The sequence below is a fragment of the Hippopotamus amphibius genome, chromosome 5 (assembly GCF_030028045.1).
Source record: "Hippopotamus amphibius kiboko isolate mHipAmp2 chromosome 5, mHipAmp2.hap2, whole genome shotgun sequence".
Taxonomy (NCBI): domain Eukaryota; kingdom Metazoa; phylum Chordata; class Mammalia; order Artiodactyla; family Hippopotamidae; genus Hippopotamus; species Hippopotamus amphibius.
The window spans coordinates 27,271,368-27,294,426 of record NC_080190.1 but is presented as its reverse complement, the minus strand read 5'-3'; the positions used below and the strand labels follow the sequence as shown (position 1 = coordinate 27,294,426).

Sequence of the window (23,059 nt, the reverse complement as noted above, 5' to 3'; positions counted from 1 at the left end):
TTTTATTTTTCCCCCACTCTCTCCCCAAATAACGGCTTCTAAAAGTAAATGTAATAAAATTGACTCATCCAAGTGAGCCTTCTCCCAACCAAAATAATCACTCCCGAGGCAATATATATTGATACTTATTCCAATAATGCAATCAATACTCAAAACATATTTGAAATTCTTCTTTCAAAATTACTTTCAGAGTCAACAGCACATTGTTCTAGATGTATATCTCCCCTGGTGGCATATTTCCATCAGCAGATGATGAATTTAAGGTGGGCGGGGTTGCGTTATTCAGAGCAACCGCCAACTAAAAGGGGAATTCAAGCCGGGTTAAAAAAACAGGTGTGACTACTGGAAGTGAATGAAGCAGGTTTTCTTGTGGTATGTTTATAAACTGGCTAGGGAAACAATTCCAAAAGAATTCCTAAAATTCTAAGAAATGACAGTGGTATTGCAATAAGTTTTCCCTAATAAGGTGACTTTATGAAGGATAATATCTATTTGGAAGCATATTTTCTTAAGCATATTTTCTTACGGGCTTTCTTTAAAAAAATAAGACTTTTGACCCATCTTATATGTGTTTAATTTTGCAAGTCACCTCAAATCCCTTTTGGGCATTTACATAGAAGTAATTTTATTGCTTTACAGGTAACAAACCTTCCAGCGATGTAAACCCACTCAACCAACAGGTCCTGTCAGGTTAAGCTTATTCTAAATGGATCCTTGATACAAATCACTGATTGGACTCTAGCACTAAATTATCACTTTTCCTCTTCACAATTCTCTCTTTTGGACTGAGTCATAATATATTCTAATTCAATTTTTGTTTTGCTTAGTTTTATGAAGGTATTCTCCAATTTATTTTTATTGATAATTTTATCAACCACCATCCTTGTTTTTTTCTTTCCTGGAAAGGGATTATCTCTTTTTGGAAAGATGTTTCCCCCCCTTTTATCTGTTACCGTAGTTCCTCTGTTCACTCAGCTTATCCCCTTATTCTACTATATCAGAAAAACAAGAAACAAAAAACCCCTGTTCAAAAGTTCTTTTACAAAAAAGAGATTACTAAGGGGGATAACGAATGCATTTCACTTATCAAACTACACCTATTTTTATATTCCTTTAATCTGCAATTGTGAACTTTTGATCCACGCACACACTGATAAATCCCTCAAGAATAAGTCAGAGGACACGGTGGTTAATAACGTTCACTGACTTGGACGCGATTATTAACTAACACTAAAACCTCCTGCACATCGACAACCTGTTTGGAGGACTCAGGAGTAAGGTAATGTGCAAGTTCTACATTTTCCAAGTAATGAGAAGGATGCTCTGACTACTATCTCATGACCTAGAACAAATGAGAACTTCCCTGGCTTTTCTGATTATCTTCCTTTTGGTTATCTTCCTTAATTTGTACAAAAAAACTTCTCAAGAAATGCATTCCTGGGCTTCCTTGGTGGCGCAGTGGTTAAGAATCCGCCTGTCAATGCAGGGGACACAGGTTTGAGCTTTTGTCAGGGAGGATCCCACATGCCATGGAGCAACTTAAGCCCATGCACCACAACTGCTGAGCCTGCGTGCCCCAACTACTGAAGCCCAAGGGGCCTAGAGCATGCAACAATAGAAGCCATCACACCACAAGGAAGAATAGTCCCCGCTCTCCACAACTAGAGAAAGCCCGCACCCAGCAACAAAGACCCAATGCAGCCAAAAAGTAAAAAAAAAAAAAAAAGAAAGAAAGAAAGAAAGAAAGAAATGCTTTCCTTTAAGATAGCGGTCCCCAACCTTTGTGGCACCAGAGACCAGTTTTGCGGAAGACAATTTTTCCACAGATGGTGGTAGAGGTGGGGGAGGATGGTTCAGGCCGTAATGCAAGCAAATCAGGAGCTATGGGACGTGGCACTTCCCTGGATGGGAAGCCCGCCACTCACCTCCTGCTGTGCAGCCTGGTCCCTAACAGGCCACAGACAGGTAGAGGTCCTCAGCCCCGGCTTTGGGGACCCCTGCTTTAAGAGAAGTTCTTAGTGTGACAGCAGGGGTTGTCACACTAAGAACTTCAAACAGATCCATCCAGTTTACACACTATCCACGGTAAGTTCAACTCAGCTGATGTACCATGTTAATTTAGTTCATCACTATTACGAGGAGCCCCATCTTTAAGGAGAGATGCTGGAGCACAGACATAAAAGTTAACATCGTCATATGCTTCATTTTTTTAAAAAGTGTTCTCCCTGCATATACGGTCAAATGATTTTTGACAAGAATGTCAAGTCTATTCAGCAAAGAAAGAGCAATCTTTTCAACGGTGCTGAGAAAACTAAATGTCCACGTGTGAAAGAATGAAGTTAGACCCTTACCTTATACCACACACAAAAATTAACTCAAAATGGATCGAAGATCTAAATATTAAGAGCTAAAAATATAAAACACTTAGAACATTTTCATTATGTTGGATCTGGCAATATAATGAAATATTTCATTACATTTCAATATATTTCATTATATTTCATTACGCTGGATTTGGCAATGAGCACAGGCAACAGAAGAAAAAATAAATTAGACTTCATCAAAATTAAAAACTTTTCCACTTCAAAAGACACTATCAAGAGAGTGAAAAAACAGCACAGAATGAGAGACAATATTTGCAAATTACTTAAAGAGCTCCTACAACTCAAAGACAGCAAAGCAAACAACCTGTTTAAAAATTGGACAAAGGACTTTAAATAGATATTTCTCCAAATAAGATATACAAATGGCTAATAAACACATGAAAGATGCTCAGCATCACCAGCCATTAGGGAAATGTAAATCAAAACCACAATGAGATACTACCTCACACCCATTAGGATGACTATTATCAAAACAAAAACAACAAAAACCTGGAAATAAGTGTTGGCCAGGATGTGGAGACATTGGAACCCTCTTGAATGCCTGACGGGACTGTAAAATGGTACAGCCACTGTGGAAAATAGTGTGGCAATCCCCCCAAAAAGTTAAACAGAGAATTATCATATGAGCCAGCAATTCCATTCCAGGGTATAGACCTAGAATAACTGAAAGCAAGGACTTAAGCGGATACCTGTACACCAATGTTCACAGTAGCATTAGTTACAGTTGCCAAAAGGTGGAAGCAACCAAAGTATCCACTGACAGATGATGGATAAACAAAATGTGGTATATAAATATAATTGAATATTATTCAGCCCTCAAAAGGAATGAAATTCTAAGATATGCTACAACATGGATGAAATTTGAAAACATTATGCTAAGAGATATAAGCCAGACATAAAAAGACAAATATTCTATGACTCTCCTATTTATATGAAATATATAGAATAGGTAGATTCACAGAGACAGAAAGTACATTAGAGGTTATAGAGATTGAAGGGAGGAGGGAATGGGGAGTTACTGCTTAATGAGTACAGAGTTTCTGTTTGGGATGATGAAAAAGGTCTGGAAATGGATAGTGTGAAGGTTGCACAACGCTGTGGATGTATTTAATGTCACTCAATTATACGCTTAAAAATGAAGAAATTGTGAATTTTATGTTATGGATATTTTACCACAATTAAAAAAAGGGAGGAAAAAAGTGCTCTGCCTTGCTTGAGATGTCTTCAGTGACAGTACAGCAATATTGTATAATACTTCTTACTTTAGATTGTTTTTCCTCACCCTTTTAAATGCCTCTAATGCCAATAAGTTTGGTAAGAATATACAATTGCTGACAGAAACATGATCTGAGTGCCCTGGACTTTACTCCAAGTAAATACACCATGCAAAAAATGTTCATTTAAATGTCAAGTGAATTGAGTCAATTCCAATAACAATAAAACAAGATCAGAGTGCATCTACTATGCCTGAAAGGATAGGATGAGAGATCAAAAGTCCTGAGATGCTTCCGCTAGTAGTAGATTTACCAAAAGCAAGAACTAGTTTCTCTTAATTTCTTCCTTGATACTCCTAATAGCTTTATTCTATCTTCTCTCCCCACTTGAGGCTTGTTAATGCAAAGTGCTTAGGTTTTGGCTTAATTAAATTTCATCCCCAGCGACTAATGATATGGCCTAGAATGGAGAGGACAGAAAAATTCAAAAAGAATGAGTCTAAAATATATTTTCAATCCCTCCCAAGATTTTTGAATTGAAAAAAAGCACAATTTTAGAATTCTAACAATAGAATATTTATACAGTACTCTTGAGGCTTCATTCCCTTAAGATTGCTCCTAAAAATTAAAGAAAGAAAAACTGCAGAAAACTACAATATTCCCCCTTCATCTTTGGTGGCTTTGTTCCAAGAACCCCAGGGGATGCCTGAAACTACAGACAGTACCAAACCTTAAATATATTCTGTTTTTTTTCATGTACATACATACCTCTGATAAAGTTTAACTTATAAATTAGGCAAAGTAAGAGATGAACAATAACTAATAATAAAATAGAAGAATTATTCCATCTTAACTAAGCACTCATTACATAAACGGTGGCCAAACTTTTGTAGTTTGAGGTGACAGCAGAACTAGCACGAATTTCTATTTCCTTCTTCACAATTTTGCGAATAGAAAATTCATTCTTACTGTAGATCTTAGTAACCTCAGCATATGATTATTTTCTTTCCTTATTAATTGAGAACTTTCACTTTTTCACTTAAAGGAAGCACTTAAAGGAAGCACTGAAAGGCTTCTCTTCAGCAAATATTAATTAAGCATATGATTATTTTCTTTCCTTATTTTTAAGTTGAGAACTTTCACTTTTTCACTTAAAGGAAGCACTGAAAGGCTTCTCTTCAGCAAATATGAACTGCCTGCATTACTACTCTTGCCCCTTGGGGCCATTATTAAAAAAAAAAATAAAAGCCACTTGAATACAAGCACTGTGATACCATTACAGTTGATCTAATAAGTGAGAGGGCCACTATGTGACTAACAGGGAGGATACACTGGACAAGGGGATGATTCACATTCTGGGTGGGATGGAACAGGAAGGTGAGAGACTCCATCATACTACTCAGAACAGTGTGCAATTTAAAATTTATGAATTGCTTATTTCTGGAATTTTCTTTTTTTTTTTTTTTTTAATATTTTCAGACAGTTGACTGTGGGTAAATGAAACCATGGAAAGTGAAACTGCAGGTAAGGGGCAACTACTGTATCTGTAGTCTAAGAATGAGGATTACATTTAAATGCAAGAGCAAGATGGATTTTGCCCTAGGGAGAATTCCTATTTTTGGAAAAAAAGGATGATCTTTCATGCTTATGAGTTTTTTTCTCTTATTAATTTCTCATCTAGGGGTAAGTAAATAATTTCTATACCTCTGATAGCTGGGAGCAGCATGAGAAATGGAAACTGACCTAGATTTAAATTTTAGCTGAGTCTTAAGTCAATGTACTTGCTACATACAGGTCATTTTACCTGTTGACTTGGTGGCCTTATTTGTAAAATGGAGCTAGTAATCCCTACCTCAGAGGGCTGATGTGAGGATTAAGAGTTACACTGTACATAAAGTACATTTTCTAGCTCATAATAATACATGCTTAATAAGTTTTTCTCTTCCTCCTGACAATTTCTCAGAAAAGATGGGGGAGACTAGACACTGCCCATGGCAGCCACTAGTTCTGAAACAGTAATAGAAATAAGGAACTTATTGCTGGACTTAGTGAAATGGCTCAGAACCTAAAGGTGTCGAAGCCAGGAAAACATTGGAATGTGTCTCTTTGGGATCTTTGAGCCCAAGAGGGTAAACCAACCAACCAACCAACAAACAAAAAACCCACTAGATTTCTTAACTGAAAAAAGAAAAATCAAGACGATTTCCTAAATGAACCAAGTTAAAAACAGTAATACAGGGACTTCCCTGGTTGCCCAATGGTTAAGACTTTGCCTTCCAATGCAGGGGGTGAGGGTTCGATCCCTGGTTGGGAAGCTAAGATCCCACATGCCCCACAGCCAAAAACCCAAAACATAAAATAGAAGCAATGTTATAACAAATTCAATAAAGACTTAAAAAAAAAGTCCACATCAAAAAGAAATCTTAAAAAAAAAAAATAGTAATATTTTCATAATCCTAAACCAAGAGTCACTCTGTATTTGTGAAGGGCATTAAGTAAATATTAACAAACCTTCTCCCGATCCACAAAATGTTGCACTACTCTCCCTTGAAGTAAAAATGTCTGAAAACTTAACAATTCTACATATATAATTATGTTAATTCCAAGGAACTTACTGCGTTTTAAGTCTTTCATGTAACCACAAACATCAACTAATTCTTTCTACTTAAAAGAGTCTTACTGTTTCAAAAAAGCAAATAACTCCCCTTACACTTATTAGAAGCATATGAGTGATACCTTTGTCATAAAGTAAAAATTTTAAATTTAAATAAGGGCCTTTTCTCAGAAATCTATTCCTTCAGCATGATCCTGATAAGAAATAACCTTTCACCAAAAATAATGCTTAATGTCTATGGAAATATAATCTGATGCCAAATATCCTGTCATTAAAAATTTACTCAGAAAAGGTTTTTAACTTTCTATTAAGTTTGTGATCATTTGCAATACCTAAGAAGAAAATTCAAAAAAGTGATTAAATATTCCACTGCCATCTGCTTAGCATTCCAGGTTTTCCCACAATACATAGGAGTACAAATGAGTTTAATATTGATACTTTTCTCCTTAGAGTTTCTCTTACACTCAAGTTTAGTATATTAATATTTTGGTATCATCAGTCAGAGCAAGAAAACTACTTTCATTGCATTTATCTATTTTATATACATTATTCCATTCAAACTTTATACCAACAGTTTATCCCCATACTCCTTCCCTCTTTTTGGAGTAAATGAAGAAACTGAGACTCAGGGAGGTTAAGTAACATGCCAAGAGCTAGTACAAGGTAGAGCTGGCATCCAAACCCAAGTCTATCACATTCCGAGGTTTATTCTTCTTCTCCAACCACATAGCTTCTAAGGCAAAGATGAAAAACAAGACTGAGCCTAAACTCAGAGTGTACGGGGCTTATCCTTCAAAACAGAAAGGATTTTTTTGAATCACTTTTTTATACCCAGATTACTCTCATTTAACAGCTACTGACTAGCATTTTGCTTGTAAAAGAAACCACATTTTGTAGATTTAGCAGTCTGTCAGAAAGTGATGATCTATAACCATGAGGAGATCATGTAAATATATTATGTCACTCATTTAATCATAAAAGATTTTCTCATTTGAAACCTCAACAATAAATTTCTGGGTATAATATTATAATACCAAGTAACAGAATACTAAGAGTAATGGAAACCACAGGTCTGTTTATGCCTATATGCCACTTGAAAAATGAACAAGCACTAAACCCTAAAAACTCCAATCTTCCTTTTCTTTTCTATTTTTACTCTTCTGTCTACTGTTAGTAGCAACGAATTCAGCCACATAACATTTTTAGGAGTACTCTATGGAAACAAAGTCAAATAAAATTCACAAATGGTATACACTGGTTCCTTCATTCTATGGAGAGGGAGTAATTGGGTTAAAGACAACTTTCTTGCTGTCTCACAAGTCCAAAGACCTAATCTTAGGTCGACCATCAAGATCTTTTTTGGCTTGATTTGTCCTAGAGAATGCACTTACAAGTCTGACCCATCTGTCTGTCCCACTTAAGCACAAAAAGGCTAAGATTACTCTCAGAAAAAGACCACAAACAAATTCTGAGGTCTAGAAAGGGCCTACACTAGGGCAACTTAAGAAAATAGGAAACCAGAGCACTCAACAGATCTAATTAAGGGGAAGAGAAGCCTCAAGAAAAGGGAAAAGAAAAACACTTACCTGCAGAGGAAGCCAAAAATGCAAGGGACCAGTTTCTAATATGCATCATGTGGAAAGCATGTTGATAAGGTAATTTGATTGAGAGAGGAATCATAAATAGGCCTAAAAGTTACTTTTTATATAAAACACAGTCCACCACTGGCCAGTGGCAAAGCTAATAATATACAGGACTAAGTATGACCTAGATTCTAAACACTGATTTTCATATATAAACTCACTTGCACTTAGTAGACAAACTGGCTAGACCATAATTAACGTACACAGTCCCATTAGAAAAATAAAGTGTTAATTTATAGCATTACAGAGATGGCGCTAAATAAATACCAATTCTGGCATTAATTCTATAGGCAGATTTCAGGATTAAAACTGATTTAGGTCCAAACGTTTTTTGTTTAGGAGTTTTAATTTTTATCTTATATAAAAATGTCAATCTTACATAGAAATCCTGCAAATAAACTACAAACAAAAAATGTATAGCTTGCTTTAATTACAGGGATAGCTGATGATAAAGGGATCTTCTCTAAAAACCTGTCTGAGGTATGAGGCTGAAGATAATGTGGTTCCCATTAGAACGGCTTATGATATTGAACACTGATTCACTTCATTCAGGGGAATAAATGTACCAAACTGTAAGCAAAATCATACAGTTTTTAAAAGTTAATGTAAGGCCATCAGTTTCTCTTCTAATAAACTAAAACAAAAAACAAACAAAAAACCCCACAACTTAACTTCATTCTACCAAATGTCCACATAATTTACTTTGGGAAAATTACACGTTTGAAATAATTATATACACAGCTTAACATTTTTAGAGTCCATGTATGTATTCTTGCCTCAATTATCCTCTTCCTTATTTATTAGTCACAAATCAAAGTTTTAAATGATTATTCATCACTAATTCTATCAACTCAAACATTTGACATAAGGATTATTCAAAGCCAATTTTCTTACCTATCAATATGAACTAAAGGTGAAAAATCAAAGCTAACTCAAACCATGACCCCCCTCCTCCCAAGGAAGGTTCCTATGGCCATTTTCTAGACCAAAAACAGAACTGTTTCCTTATGAAAAGAGCTTAATCTCCACAATTAGATCCCATCCCCAACACTTTCCATGAAAAAGACATATATATGTGTCATATATTTGTAAACAAGGGAAGAGAGACTTTGAGAAAACCTATGTAATTTTTCTCAGAAGAAATTCAGGCAAAGTTTACAGTGTGATAATAAGGTAGGCCCTGAGCCAATAATTACCCTCTCTCACTGAATATACCATTCCAAAACATAACTGCCATTTGAGATGTGATGTCCTATCCAGACACTTCAGAAGCATCAATCCTAGCCTTACTATCAATTTCATTACATTCTAACTCTGAAAACTAATAATCCATCTATGTTGTAAATGGCAACTCTGTAGCACTCAAAATATTGTTTGTCAGAACAGCCAATTCATAGATTATGCTAGATAGCAATTTTAGAGCATATCTGATTTCATTTCAGATAAAATGAACATTTACCGGCTTGTTCCTTCCCCCATTAAAAAAAAGCAAATGGTTATACTGAATGTCTTCTCTAGTTAGGAACAGCAGTATACAAAGAAGGTAGCTATTTATTGTAACAGCTATTATTTATTAAGCACTTAATATATACTGAACTAATACTGAAAAAAAGGCTAAAACAACTAATTCTCTACTCCCCAAACTCTAGTCTAACATATACGGGGAAAAAAATGAAAGAAAGTGCCATAATTCATTCTGCACAGAGAATTAGCATTTTCCAATAATAACGCCTGAAGCAAGAATGTAGGTCAATAACATAAAAAATGTTAATGGTGCTAAGAGTTAGAATACAGAAGCAAAACAAACTTAAAAGTTATAATCAAAGATAAAAGTGGTTATTGCCTAGGTACTAATAAAAAATATAAACCAAATAAAGATAATTATGCCTGAAATATAAAATTAATAAAGTATTATCCATATAAGTAACCAGTTTTTATAGTTAACAATTATCATAAAAGCAGGTTGAAACCTCAGAGTTATAAATAATTACTTTAAAATCACCTTTAAAATTTAAATCTTCCTCATTGTCATGCACTCATTGAAACCAAAAGGTGGTTCTGGGTGGGGGGAGGGGGATTGATAACACAGATAAACCTCTAGCTAGATTGATGAAGAAAAAACCAAAGGTACAAATTACCAATATCAGGAATGAAAACAAGAACATTTCTACAGATCCTACAGACATCAAAAGAATAATTTAAAAAATTGTGAATAATTTGATGCCAATAAATTTAAAACAAATGAAAAGGCACAAATTATCAAAACTGATACAAGAAGAAATAGAAACTGACTTGCCCCATACCTATGTTTAAAAGTTGAATGTAAAATCTGAAACCTTCCCACAAAAAGATAACTCCTGGCTTACATGGCTTCACTAGTTAATCCTATCAAATATTTAAGGAAAAAATAATATCAATCCTACTTTCCAAAAATAAGAAGGATCTTTGCTTTCACTTCAGAAGGCCCAAGTTGAATCCTTGGTTGGGGAACTTAAAATCCCACAAGCCACAAGGCATAGCCAAAAAACAAACAAACAAACAGAGAGAGAGAGAAAAGAAAAAAGAAGAAAACAAAATGGTTTCCAACTCATTATATGAGGCCAACATTACCCTAAAAACCAAAATTAGACAGACATTACAAGAAAACTATCAGCTAATACCCTTCATGAACATAATACAAAAATCCTCAACAAAATAGCAAATCAAATTCACACACACACACACAAAAAGGTACATGACCAAGCAGGATTTATTCCAGGAATGCAAAATTGGTTTAACATTCATAAACCAATCAATGTAACTCACCCTTTCAACAGACTAAAAAACAAAAAACCATATGATCATCTCAACTGAGGCAGAAAAACATTTGATGAAATTCAGCACCCATTTATGTTAAAAAAAAAAACACTCAGAAAACTAACAATAAAAGGGAACTTCCTCAACCTAACAAAAATCATCTACAAAAAACCTACAAAGGTCATACTTAATAGTGAAAAACTGCATATTCTCTACCTAAGATCAAGAACATGCAAGGAAGTCAATTCTCAACACCTCTATTCAACATGGTACTAAGGTTTTAGTCAGTGTGATGAGGCCAAAAATAAAATAAGATCCACAGATTGGAAAGGAAAAAGTAAATTATTTGCTTTGATGATATGATAATATATGTAGATAATTCTAAGGAATCTACAAAAGAGCTACTAGAACTACTGAATAATAAGCAAATTAACAATTCACAGGATATAAAAATAAGCTGCATTTCCAAATGCAAATGACAAAAAAATAGAAAATGAAATTTAAAACCCCATTTACAACTACATAAAAATATGAAATACTTAAGAGATAAATGTGACAAAATACGTATAAGATCTTTACACCAAAAATCACAAAAAAAATTGCTAGAAGATATTAAAGAAGGTTAGGTAAATGGAATGATGTATTAATATCATGTTCATGGACTGGAAGATTCTACGTAGTTAAGACGTCAATTCTCCACTAATGGAACAAGGGATCAAGACAATCCTAATCAAAATCCCACCACGTTTTTCTGAAAAACTGATAAGCTTATTCTAAAATTTATACAGAAACGTGAAGGACCTAGAATATCAAAACAATTCGAGAAAAGAATAAAGTTAGAGGACTTAACACTACCTGACTTCAAGACTAACTATAAACCTACAATAATCAATCAAGACCATGTGATATTCACTTAGATCAATGGAACAGAATGTCAATAGACAAACACATATTGGTCAATATATTCACATGATATATACCTGATAAAGGACCAGTATTCAGAATATATAAAGAACTTCTATAACTTGAAAATAAAAAGACAAACAACCCAATTAAACCATGGGCATTTGAACAGGCACTTCACAAAAGAAATACAAATAGCCAATAAGTACATGGAAATTTTCAACATCACTAGTTAATAGAGAAATACGAAGTAAAGTCACAGTGAAATTACACTACACGTTCACTAGAATGGCTAAAATTCAAAGGACTGACAATATCAAGTGTAGATAAGGAGTGAAGTGACTAGAATTTGCATGTTTGCTGGGTAGAAATTTAAAACAGTATCACTATTTTGAAAAACCATTTGTCAGTTTCCTACGAGGTAAACATAAACTGGCAATTGCACTCCTTAAGCATTTTCCCAGGAAAAAATAAAAACATACATCCACAAAAAGACTTGTACACCAATGTTCTTAACAGTTTTACTCACAATAGCCCCAAAATGGAAACAATCCAAATGCCCATCAACAGATAAATGGATAAACAAATTGCAGTATAAAAACAAAGGACTACTACTTGGCCTCCCCTCCAAAAAAAAAAAAAAGTAAAGTTTAAAGAGAAAGGAGAATTTCATAATTTTGACTAGTTAACATCACTAGTAATACAACCTATTAACATTATGTATGTATCATGATCTAAGAAAAGCCACATCACTTCTGTGGTATTCTTCCCAAGTACGCATAATACTTCAATCTATTCATGAAAAAACATCAGACAAACCCAAACTGTGAAACATTCTACAAATACACCTAACCAGTACTCTTCAAAAGTGTCAAAGCAATGAAAGACATGAAAGATTCAGGAAGTGTCATAGGAGAGAGAAAGGAAATATGACAACTAAATGCAATGTGAGATTCTGGTTTGGATCTTGGGTTGGAATAAAGGACTTTAGTGTAAAAACTGAATAAAGTCTGTAGTTCAATTAACAGTACTGTACTAATGTTAATTTCTTAGTTTTTATAATTGTACTACAGTCAACCATGGTCAAGTAAGATGTTACCATTAGGAGAGAGTAAAGGCAAACTCTTATTTTTGCAGCTCTTCCATAGGTCTAAAAATATTTCAAAATAAAAAGTTTAAAAAGGGGTTAAAAAAAAAAAAAAGAATGAACTACCTACTGACAGACACAACATGAATGAATCACAGAAGAAAATTATGCTAAACAAAAGAAGCCAGAAACAAGAGTACATTAGAGCATGATTCCATTTACATGAAATTCTGGAAAGGTAAAATTAATCTGTAGTGACAAAAAGCCCTGGGGCAAAGAGTGGGGCAGAAAAGAGAAGTAACTTCAAAAAGGCAATGAGAGAACTTTCTGGAGTGATGGAAAAATTCTATATCTTGATTGTGGTGGTGGTTAGACAGGTGTGTACATTTTGTCAAACTCAATCGATACACTTAAAATGCATGTATTTTATTGTATGTAACTTATTCCTCAATAAAGTTTATTAAAATTTTAAAAGGTCAGGACCAACTGCCTAGTCCTTCTAAGTAACTTACAAAAACAAATTCTCCTAACATTTTCATAGGTTTCTGTAACTGACCATAATCTTCATTATCATATTTTCTTAATCAAGGTATTCAGGACTCTCGCACCCTGCTTTCTTCCTTACGATCACTCTGATTTCCTTCCTAGATGCAGGAGTCTTACCTATGTGTTTCTTAATAAATTCTATACCATAAAAATTTTTTTAAAAATCAGTTCACATTTAAAAGTATTTAACTTGAATAATTAGTGCATATTTTATACTGGGTAAACTAAAATACCACGATTGATTAGCGTCCTATGTAAAATGAAGACAATAGTAGTATCTGCCTCATAGGATTTTGTAAATATTAAATAAGTGATGTGAATAAGATAATCTATGTATTAAATGAAATAACCTATGTAAAACACTTAGAACAGGGCTTGGCTTGTAATAAGCACTTAATAAATGTTAATAATTACTATTGTATATAAGCAGAGTATATTAGTGTCTAGACTAAGAGTAAGCATTAAAATATAAAGTGGGATTACAAAAAAAAAAGCATATAAAAAGAAGAAACCATAAGGTAGCTTTAAAGCTTAGAAACTAAGATTCAGTGACTTTTTTGTTAAAGAGAATTTGTTTTTTAATTATTCCCAAGGGAATATAGAGTTATCTCAATGGTCAGTAACAAAATGTGCCAGGCACACTGCAGGCTTCCAATAAATACTTACTGAACTGAACTACTTCAATACAGTGAGACTGTCTTAATAACCAAGAAAAAAAAGTTTGTCACTTTTCGGCCCCATTAACTTCTATTTCTGCTTTAATTAACATCCCTTTCAGCTGCCAAACTACCTGGTCATTCTTTTCCCTGGCGAGTAGAATTCTAGAAAGGAGAGAGACTGCAGGATTTTCTCCCAATTTGGACAGCAAGATTTACATTGAGAAAGTATAGTGCCTCGAACTGCTTTCTGACAAGTGTACCTAGAAGTCTGTGTCTAATTAGGAAAATATAAAAGAATCTGGCTGCTGCAAAAACAACTTTAAGGCAATAGAAAACCAAATAAATAACAAAGAATATAGAAGGAAGAAAGGGAAACTCAAATCAAGTCAGTGTATATTTTCAATATATAACTTGTTTGGTAAAATACCATACGCACATCTATGTGACAAGTACCTATAAAGTACACATGCTCATTTTTGTACATTTATATTACTTGCTTATATTTGTAAGCCTAAACTGAACATCAAATTGAGATCTGTCTTATTTGAGATCATATAAACTTTCTAATACTGTTATATAAAGTTTCTGAAGATAAGTAAATTAATACATCTTAATGTTTTTGTGTACTTAAAGACAGTATTTTTTAGAGAAAATTACTGAAAGATTCTTTTGAGTGTCACAGCTGTATACATGTGCACGCACATACATATATGCACGTGCCCTACTTTTTTTTTTAGTTTTTTTTCCCTTAATTTAAGTATAGTTGATTGATAATGTGTTAAGTTTCAGGGGTACAGCAAAGTGATTCAGTTATACATATATGTATTCTTTTTCAGGTTCTTTTTCATTTTAGATTATTACAAGATATCAAATACAGAATATAGTTCCCTGTGCTGTACAGCTGATCCTTGTTCATCCCTACTGCTTTTTAAATTAAATGACATTTCTGTCAGATTGCAAATATTTTAATAAAGGCTTCATAAGTTCTGAAAAGATGTTGCAACTACTGGCTAACACAGTGAATATTTCCAGTCTACCCCAGAGACAGGAAGGGAAAAACAGCAAAGTGCTGGTGTTTATGGCCTATCTGATAATGAACAAAGTAACAGCGCTAGTTTTTAAAGTCTTCACATGGTACATGTCCAATCATCTCAAGAGAAAATCAACACAGTTTTCACTTGTCTTAAGAATAACATTAAAATTTTTACCTGATGAAAGTTTATCTGTGGTGGAGAGATACAAAATTCCATCCTTGAAGAACAGCTTAACAGAGTGAAAGCCAAAAGTGCCCAAATACACACATTAATGTATAATTTCCTCATCATTTCTTACCAGGGTCTCTAAAATAATTTAGCACTTGTTCTACCTATCTGTACAATCTAAAGCTCAAGGACATCTAGTAATTTCAATACTCACAAATCTCAATGAAAGCAGCCTGGTAACAAGAGCTTCTGGCAGCTAAATATATGACTACATCAACAAGTGTTTATTGAACGGCCTACTGTGTTATATCCAAAGTAGTAGATCTTAAGCAATTAGAAAGTGCTACTTACCAGCGAGCGTATAATCCATATCAAAACCAAAACACTTAATTTTTTCCATGGCTAAACTCCGGTTCACAAACACCCTAAAGGAGTAAAAAAAATGGTATCTCAATTAACACTGAAATAACAACAAAATTAAGTTCAATGGAATTATTTGGTGATCTTTCTAGATCTCATTTAAATACCAAGAGTAAGATTCATAATATAAATTATTCAAGCCTCCTTATACCATAAGTGACATCAAATACCATACAAAAATATGTGAACTTCTTATTGTGTCTTGATTTTAATGATGCCATGTACTCAAGATTTCAGAGAATCAGCTCTTGTTTTCTAAATCTGACCCCATAAAATATGCTTATTTCTGAGATTTTATAATTCATTCACCCATTCATTTATAATTTATTTAATAAACAGAGGTTTATTTAAAGCCTACTATACACCAGACAGTAAAGACATAAATATAAACAAATTTATTCAACAAATTAGTGAATGCCTACTATATGCTAGATACTGTGATACAACAAAGAACAAAAGAGTACCTGCCCTCATGGAACTTATATTTTAACTCACAATCTCTATCTTTGAGGAATACAGCATAGCAAGACAGAGACTTACAAGTGAATAATTATAGCAATCCAATAAATGCTATAAAATAACATGCAGGAGAGAACACAAGTTGTTTAGAGACCAGATAAGATGTTTGAGCTGATCTTAAACAATAAGCAGAAGTTTTCCAGTAGGACAAAGTAAGAAAGGCATTCCAGACAGAATGACAAAGGAAAGACAGGGTCTGCAGTGAACCAAAAAACATTTACTGGGGCTGGCGCTGGCTTTTCTTTGGTTTTACTTTTCTGTTTGTTTTTGCAAACGGAAGTTTTTCAGAGGAGAAGGGAAAGAGGTAATAAACGATACGAAGCTTTAAAGGATAGCAAGGGTCAAATTAATGAAGACTTTGCATGCCACATTAGAGAGTCTGGACTTCATCCTTTAGGCAAGAACAAATTATCAGATTTTGATGAAATGAAATAATCACATTCAAATTTCAGAACGATTGCTATGAAGACACAGTGAAAACTAAACATATAAGAGTATGGTGGATCATCACCACGATGATGCTTTGCGGTAAGTTTTAACCATCACTGAAAATAAAGATACCCCTCCATCTGATCCCAAAGTTTGATGGCCGAAATTACAGAATGGTTTATCCTCTTATTACCAAACCTATTCTTTGCCTTCATTTCATAAGTAACTATGAGAAATGAGAATGCTACAAATCACCCAAGAAACTTGGTAAAAATAAAGATACCTAGGCTGGGCTTCTCTTATTAACAATACAGGTCAGCAGTCTCCAAAGAGGAGTGACTCCACCTGGGGATACAGAAGACTCCACTGGGATACAGAAGAAAATATTACAGGCTTCTACTCAGACTTATGATTTAAAAATGTCTGATTTGTGTATGTTTTCTACTACATACAAGTAAGGACAGTAGTATAGATAATTTGTAAATAAGCACACAAAGGGATGAATGTTCCATATTTTAACTGTGAAATACTCAAGTTTGGAAACCACTAATCCAGATAATGACTTTTTTTTTTTAACTTCTCACCAACTGAAATATTACTGTTTTAAACTTTAATATTACTGTTTTAAACTTTCCCTCTCATCTCAATGTATGTATCACTTTTATTTTTTTTAACTTTTTATTTTATATTGGAGTATAGCTGATTAACAATGTTGTGACAGTTTCAAGCACACAGCAAAGGGACCCAGCCATATATATGCATGTATCCATTCTCCCCCAAACTCCCCTCCCATCCAGGCTGCCACATAGCATTGAGCAGAGTTCCCTGATGTGCACCAATTTTAAATGCAGACAAATAATCAAGTATTTGCTTAAAAATATTTTAATCGGGGACTTAAAATCAATAGGTCTTTGAATTCAGAAACGTTATCTTCTAAAAAATATGAAAATCATTACTTACAGTGCACGCTATGCATACTAGATTAGCTTTATAAAACTCTTCGTTCCTGAGACAGATGTTATACAAAATGTTTATACTTTCTTTCTCTAAGAAAACCTGGTATTTTGGAAAATCAACATTTACTTTGATTGGGTTAATAGTGGAAGGGAGGGGAGGAGTAGTGAATAGCTGAAAGATACAGCGAATTAGAGGATAAATGACACCCACCCAAGTCTTTTTGAAAAATCCCCAAACTCCAATACATCACCATGACCCTTCTACCACTTCACCAAACTTCACTCTATCGATTGGAGCATCTACTTTATTATCACCTTTTTCCAGTTATATAAATCCTTGTGAAAAGGCACAAGCGAGGGAAAAGGCACAGAGTAATGGTTTTAACTCTGGAAACACACTGAAGCTGGGGCTTTGCAAACACACTCTCAGTTCAGGCTAGGGGGCCAACTGGATCAAATCCTTGATCAGAGCCCAAACAGCTGACATGCCTAAAATATTCTATGGGAATTCAGGCAGGAACAGGCTGGGAAGATTTTTCTATCCAGGGGAGATATATGTAGGACCACATAATAAAAGAAACAGCTTTGATTCTGACAGAAGAATGATGCAAGCTGGTTTTAAGCACAGCTAAAATCACAGGAAAAAAAGATACTTTGCTAGTATCACTCAATCACTGATAAAGGTAGAAACTACCCACAGACCCAGCTAGATAGTTTACCTGTTTCTTTCTCCTCCAGAAGAGAAGTTAAGCCTGCACTCATATTTTTTAAGGATATAGAGCTCATAATGTACCTTAGGTATTATCCACAGAAACTCTGGGAATGATCCAGAGTAAGAAAATCTGTTGTTTCTCTGAAAATAATCATTACTAAATATCCATCAAATCACACTCTTTCCTCTTTGACTAACTGGTCACTTTATTCAATCAACACATTTGCTGAATGCCTATTACAAAGCAGGTACCGTTTTACAACATATATCCTAGAAGCTGTCCTTTAGGGAGTAGTTAAAACTACGAAAGACTTTCCAGATGTCTAAAATTAGAAAATAAGACATTTTTCTATGAAACCAAATACTCTTTTCATTTTCATTTAAAATAAGTACCCTCACCCACAGAAGCAACTCCTGAACTTAAAAAGAAACAATCACTCCTGTCTCCCTGTCTAATTTATTCCTATTATGAAACAAAAAGAAAAATCTCATATATATATTCTCATCTCTCCTTTTCTTTCCCTAATTTATGCTACAACGTGGGAGATGGGGGCAATAGGGAACTAAATCTAATTCATGTATGAATATCTAAAGTGCATAAGCAGAGCTATGATGATAAAATGGAACAGCTGCAGTATAGAGAACTGCAGTAATATACATGCTACGATTTACAAAGATAATAAACATCCAAATGCTGAAAGTATGCACTGACTTCAGCAGAGAGGCAGCCTTGAGCCAGAAATACCACGTCTCCAGAATATAGTCTTAAAGAGAAACTGATCTCCTGGCCTCAAACTAATAACTATTCTTTACTATTATAATAAAAGAAAGTGTTAGGTACTATATGAATTAAAAGACTGGCTCATTGTTCCACCACACATTTAAAATAAAAATATCGTATCTGCTTGGGGAATCCAAAAATTTCTATTGGTACCAGGACCGTGACAGTATCTCTGTCAATGCCAGTTAACTTGTGTCACTTTTCTAAATTATTAACCAATGGAACATATTCTGCCTCTATCTTCAAGAGCCTGAGTATATGTATGAAACTAACTTTCCAAAGCTTGCTTTAAATAAAGCACAAAGCTGCCACCCTAGAAAGCATGACTGAACTAAGCATCCAAACTTAAAACGCAGTTATCAGCCAGAAATTCCTGCGTACTAAGTCATTTGAAAGATAGAGATTTGATTAAAACAGACCATCTTTAGGAGACAGACCCAGAAACACTATAAAACTAGACACACACTTCAACACAAAGACAAATGTAACAGTTTTTACTATCACATAACACTGCAGTAAGGCATAAAACTTGAAGAAATGCTATCCAAATAGATACTAATCAAAAGAAATAAGACTATTAATATAATGTGCTTTCAAAATAGGGATCTAGTATTCTCACACTTAAGGAACATAACATGCAATTTACTAAATCTGGAATTTTGTAAATAGCAAACTCTTAATGGTTTTGAGATTTAACTCATAATTCAAAGCAGCATTACCTCATCTGTCACTGGTTGCCGTTCTGCAAAGTGTGAAACTATCTGAGTCAACTAGTTCTTGAAGTCACATAACAAAATTCTTCTTCAAGTCCCTACTATACTTTTTTTGTGTGTGACTTTAACCTTACTTCAAAAAGACTGTTTTAGTCTGAAGCAGCCCCCCTCAACAGCATGTATCTTCTGAGACAGTGTTGGAGAAAACACCTCTGTGTCTAATTTAACTTGTCATTGGATATCACTGTTGCTCCACACAAATCCATTCGGAATAGAATTTCTTTGGCACTGGTAAACTTTATCCCTAGCTCCTCCCCCTGCCTAGGAGTCACAATTTCCTGGCCAAAGGCCCAATAACAGTTACTGCAACAACAAATGAGACTAAGGATACAAGTAAAAAATCTTCTTAGGCATGTTCTGGTGGTGGGTTTGTATAATTATATTACTCAGTTTGTTACAAAGAGAAGCAAAAGTTACAAGTACTTTTTGGAGGGCGCACCAACCAAATGAGTGTGTGAGTGTGTGTGTGTGTGTGTGTGAGAGTGTGTGTGTGTGTGTGTGTGTGTGTGTGTGTGAATTAACAGAAAAATGCTATAATGTGAATTTTTGTTGAAAACCTAATTGAGTATCTTTCTTTTTATTTCTGCTATGGCCTCTCATTTTCCCCTCAAGCCTAAACCCTAGTTAACATCTTTTGATTCTCTCCTCTCTCTCAAATCCACATCATCTCACTTGCCTTTATTTAAATTTCCAAATGTCTCTAATCCAGATCTTCCATTCAATTCAAACTGCTAACAACTTGGCCAGGTTCTCATTTACTCTCCAGCAATCATCTCCCAATTGCTCTGCCCGCACACTAATGCCAAATTAATTGCTTTGAGGTAGTGCTACTCAAAGTGTGGCCCACAGGCCAATACTGATTTGTGAAGTGTTACTATTTCAAGAAATCATAAATATTTAGAAACTTTTATCGCAATTTGACAGAAAAATTTTGTTGAACATAAAAAATGTATACTTACATTTTATCTCTTCATTTTTCTAGTAATTCATTTTTATTATATTTTATAAGTGTATCAATTTGAAACAAAATAGAAAATTTTTTTAATAAACTGGTTCCCCAACATACATGAGAAGCACTGTCCTAATGCCCCACTCTAACCATGTTGCTCTCCTACTTAATAACCTTTAGACATTCCTCACTGCCTACCACCAGACTAACATAGTAAAAATTTTTGTATCTTCAAGGAGTCCAAAGCCTTTCTCCATCTTCCCAAAATCAGTTTTATCACACGTTGCTCCACATCACACACCTTTTGCTCTAATAACCAAAATGAACTACTTGTTATTTCCTAAAAGTGCCCTGAGGCTTTGTTTATCCTGTTCTCCATACCTGAAATGTCCTTCTCAGTTATCTCTATCTTATTTTTCAAGACCCAGCAATTTCAAGTGATTTCTTTAAGAAACTATTCTGGCCACGCCAGAGAACTATGGAACAGTGATGTCTCTGGGTCTCAGACTGCTTTTTAGTTAATGAAAGAGATTTCACCAACAACTAAAATTCTATAAAGTTGTGATCCAAGTGAGCAGTATGAATATTCAAAATCCTTTCATTTATTTCTATATTTTATCATATACATAAAGTATGTGTTTAATTATCTTATTCTTTACTGGATTATAAACTTTGAGGCCAGGATTTATTGCCTTCCCAACAACGAGCATAGGGCCTGGTAAAGATCAGACACAATATTTAACAGAACTAAAAATTAAACTTAAACTAAAACCTTAACAGCAGTTAGTGGTTGCCAGGGGTTGTGGGGAAGAGGGAATGGGGAGTTTCCTTGGGGCAGGGGGGTACTAAAAATGTTCTAAAATTAGATAGTGCTGTTGGTTGCACAACTCGTGAATATACTAAAACCACCGAATTGTACTCTTTAAAGGGTTAACTGAATGGTATGTGAACTATATCTCAATAAAGCTGTTCTTTAAAAAACATAATGGCAAGACCTCAGCCTGCCTTTATGTCCCCATTCTTCAGTAAAAGAATGTTAGTAATGTAAAAAAAAAAAAAAAAAAAAGGGGGGTAAAAACTTTCTAATTTATGAAATGGATTCTTAAAAATTCAAAGTTCAAAAACCATGGATATAGACACAACAATAAATTTCAGACTAGACTATATAAACAAAGGTCATTTAAGCATTAGTTTTTGTTTTCATAAATTACCAGCCAATAACTTCTTACTAATTTTTCTGAATATTTTCTCTGAGGAACATCCTCAGGAGGGATACATTTTGTTTATCAGATACCATGAGAACAGCACCCTGTGTTTTAAAAGTCTAAACGAGCATATTATCATTTCTAAAATAATACATGAATTACAATATTAATTTTTCTCACTCAAATACTCAATATAAATAAGTTCTGGTGAAAAGAAGAGAATGTGGAAGCATGCACTGAACAAAATTAAAGATGATTAAAATTTAAGATGCCATCAATTGTAAAACTCACCCATATTATATGCTACTAGGCAAGGGCGAGGTGGCGTGGGTAGAAGGGATGCCCAAGAAAAGTCAGAGCCTCATATAGCTAGGATTATCAAAGGGCAATACCCATAATACAAGGGAAAGGAGAAATAAACCTGCAACACAGAGAAAGAACATAAAAAACATCTGTACATCTCAGCCTTGACACTGAGTCCAAGAAAGGGGAAAAACCTCCCCCTGAGAATTTGAACAATTCAGTCAGGTAGGTTTGTGGTCTGAATTTACACTACTAGGGTGGTTAATATTGCCCCTAAGTGACTGAGAGAAATGAAATCCTTTCTAGAAGAACTCAACTTAATTCTAGGTGGTATATTGCTAGATGTAGCCCAAATTCAGAGATGTCTAAATGTGAAAAAAATGTGTATCTTAAAAGGGATAAAAGACTAAAAGCAGTGATCATGCTATCTTTCCCCCAAAGACTTCAAAGCATACTTTATAAGGAGACTCTCTTTAAGAAAAAGACATTAAAATTCCCTTCACCTTCAACCTCAAATGAAGAAACTGCAGTAATGAGAGCAGAATGGTGGGGAATAAAAAACAGGACTAACAAATGAAAAATACATAAATTAAGGGAGAAACCAGAAACATTGTCAGGATTTCTGAAAATAAATTTACTGTTCTAAAATCAGTCTAAATAAAAACAGGTTTTTCCAATCTTTTTTTCCTATTTCCCCCTAAATTCATTTTTACTTTTTCTCCTCAATTTTTTAAAGTAAAAACCAATGTATAGAAGATAATTTATAAATGCAGCCTAAAGGACAGCAGCTCTAGGAATAAAAGGCATTCTAACAGCTTTAGAAGACTAGTGTTCAATCATGACACTGGAAGGAGAAGGCATTTTTTTTTTCCTTTGCATTACACATCCTAGGGCACCTGTATTTTCCTAAATATATTCCCTTGAATATGCATAAACAATAACCATTTTATTTACAAAATTTTAA

At 34.2% G+C, this 23,059-nt stretch overlaps 1 protein-coding gene across 3 annotated transcripts in view; it reads right to left on the bottom strand.

Annotated features, from left to right (window-relative positions):
- The window catches only part of NT5C2 (5'-nucleotidase, cytosolic II), a 144,776-nt gene that overhangs the window by 26,171 nt on the left and 95,546 nt on the right, over window positions 1–23,059 (bottom strand). For all 3 annotated transcript variants that reach the window (XM_057734463.1, XM_057734464.1, XM_057734465.1), the window contains one exon: window positions 15,400–15,473. In XM_057734463.1, the coding sequence (XP_057590446.1) occupies window positions 15,400–15,473 (74 nt within the window). The remainder of the gene's footprint in view (window positions 1–15,399; window positions 15,474–23,059) is intronic.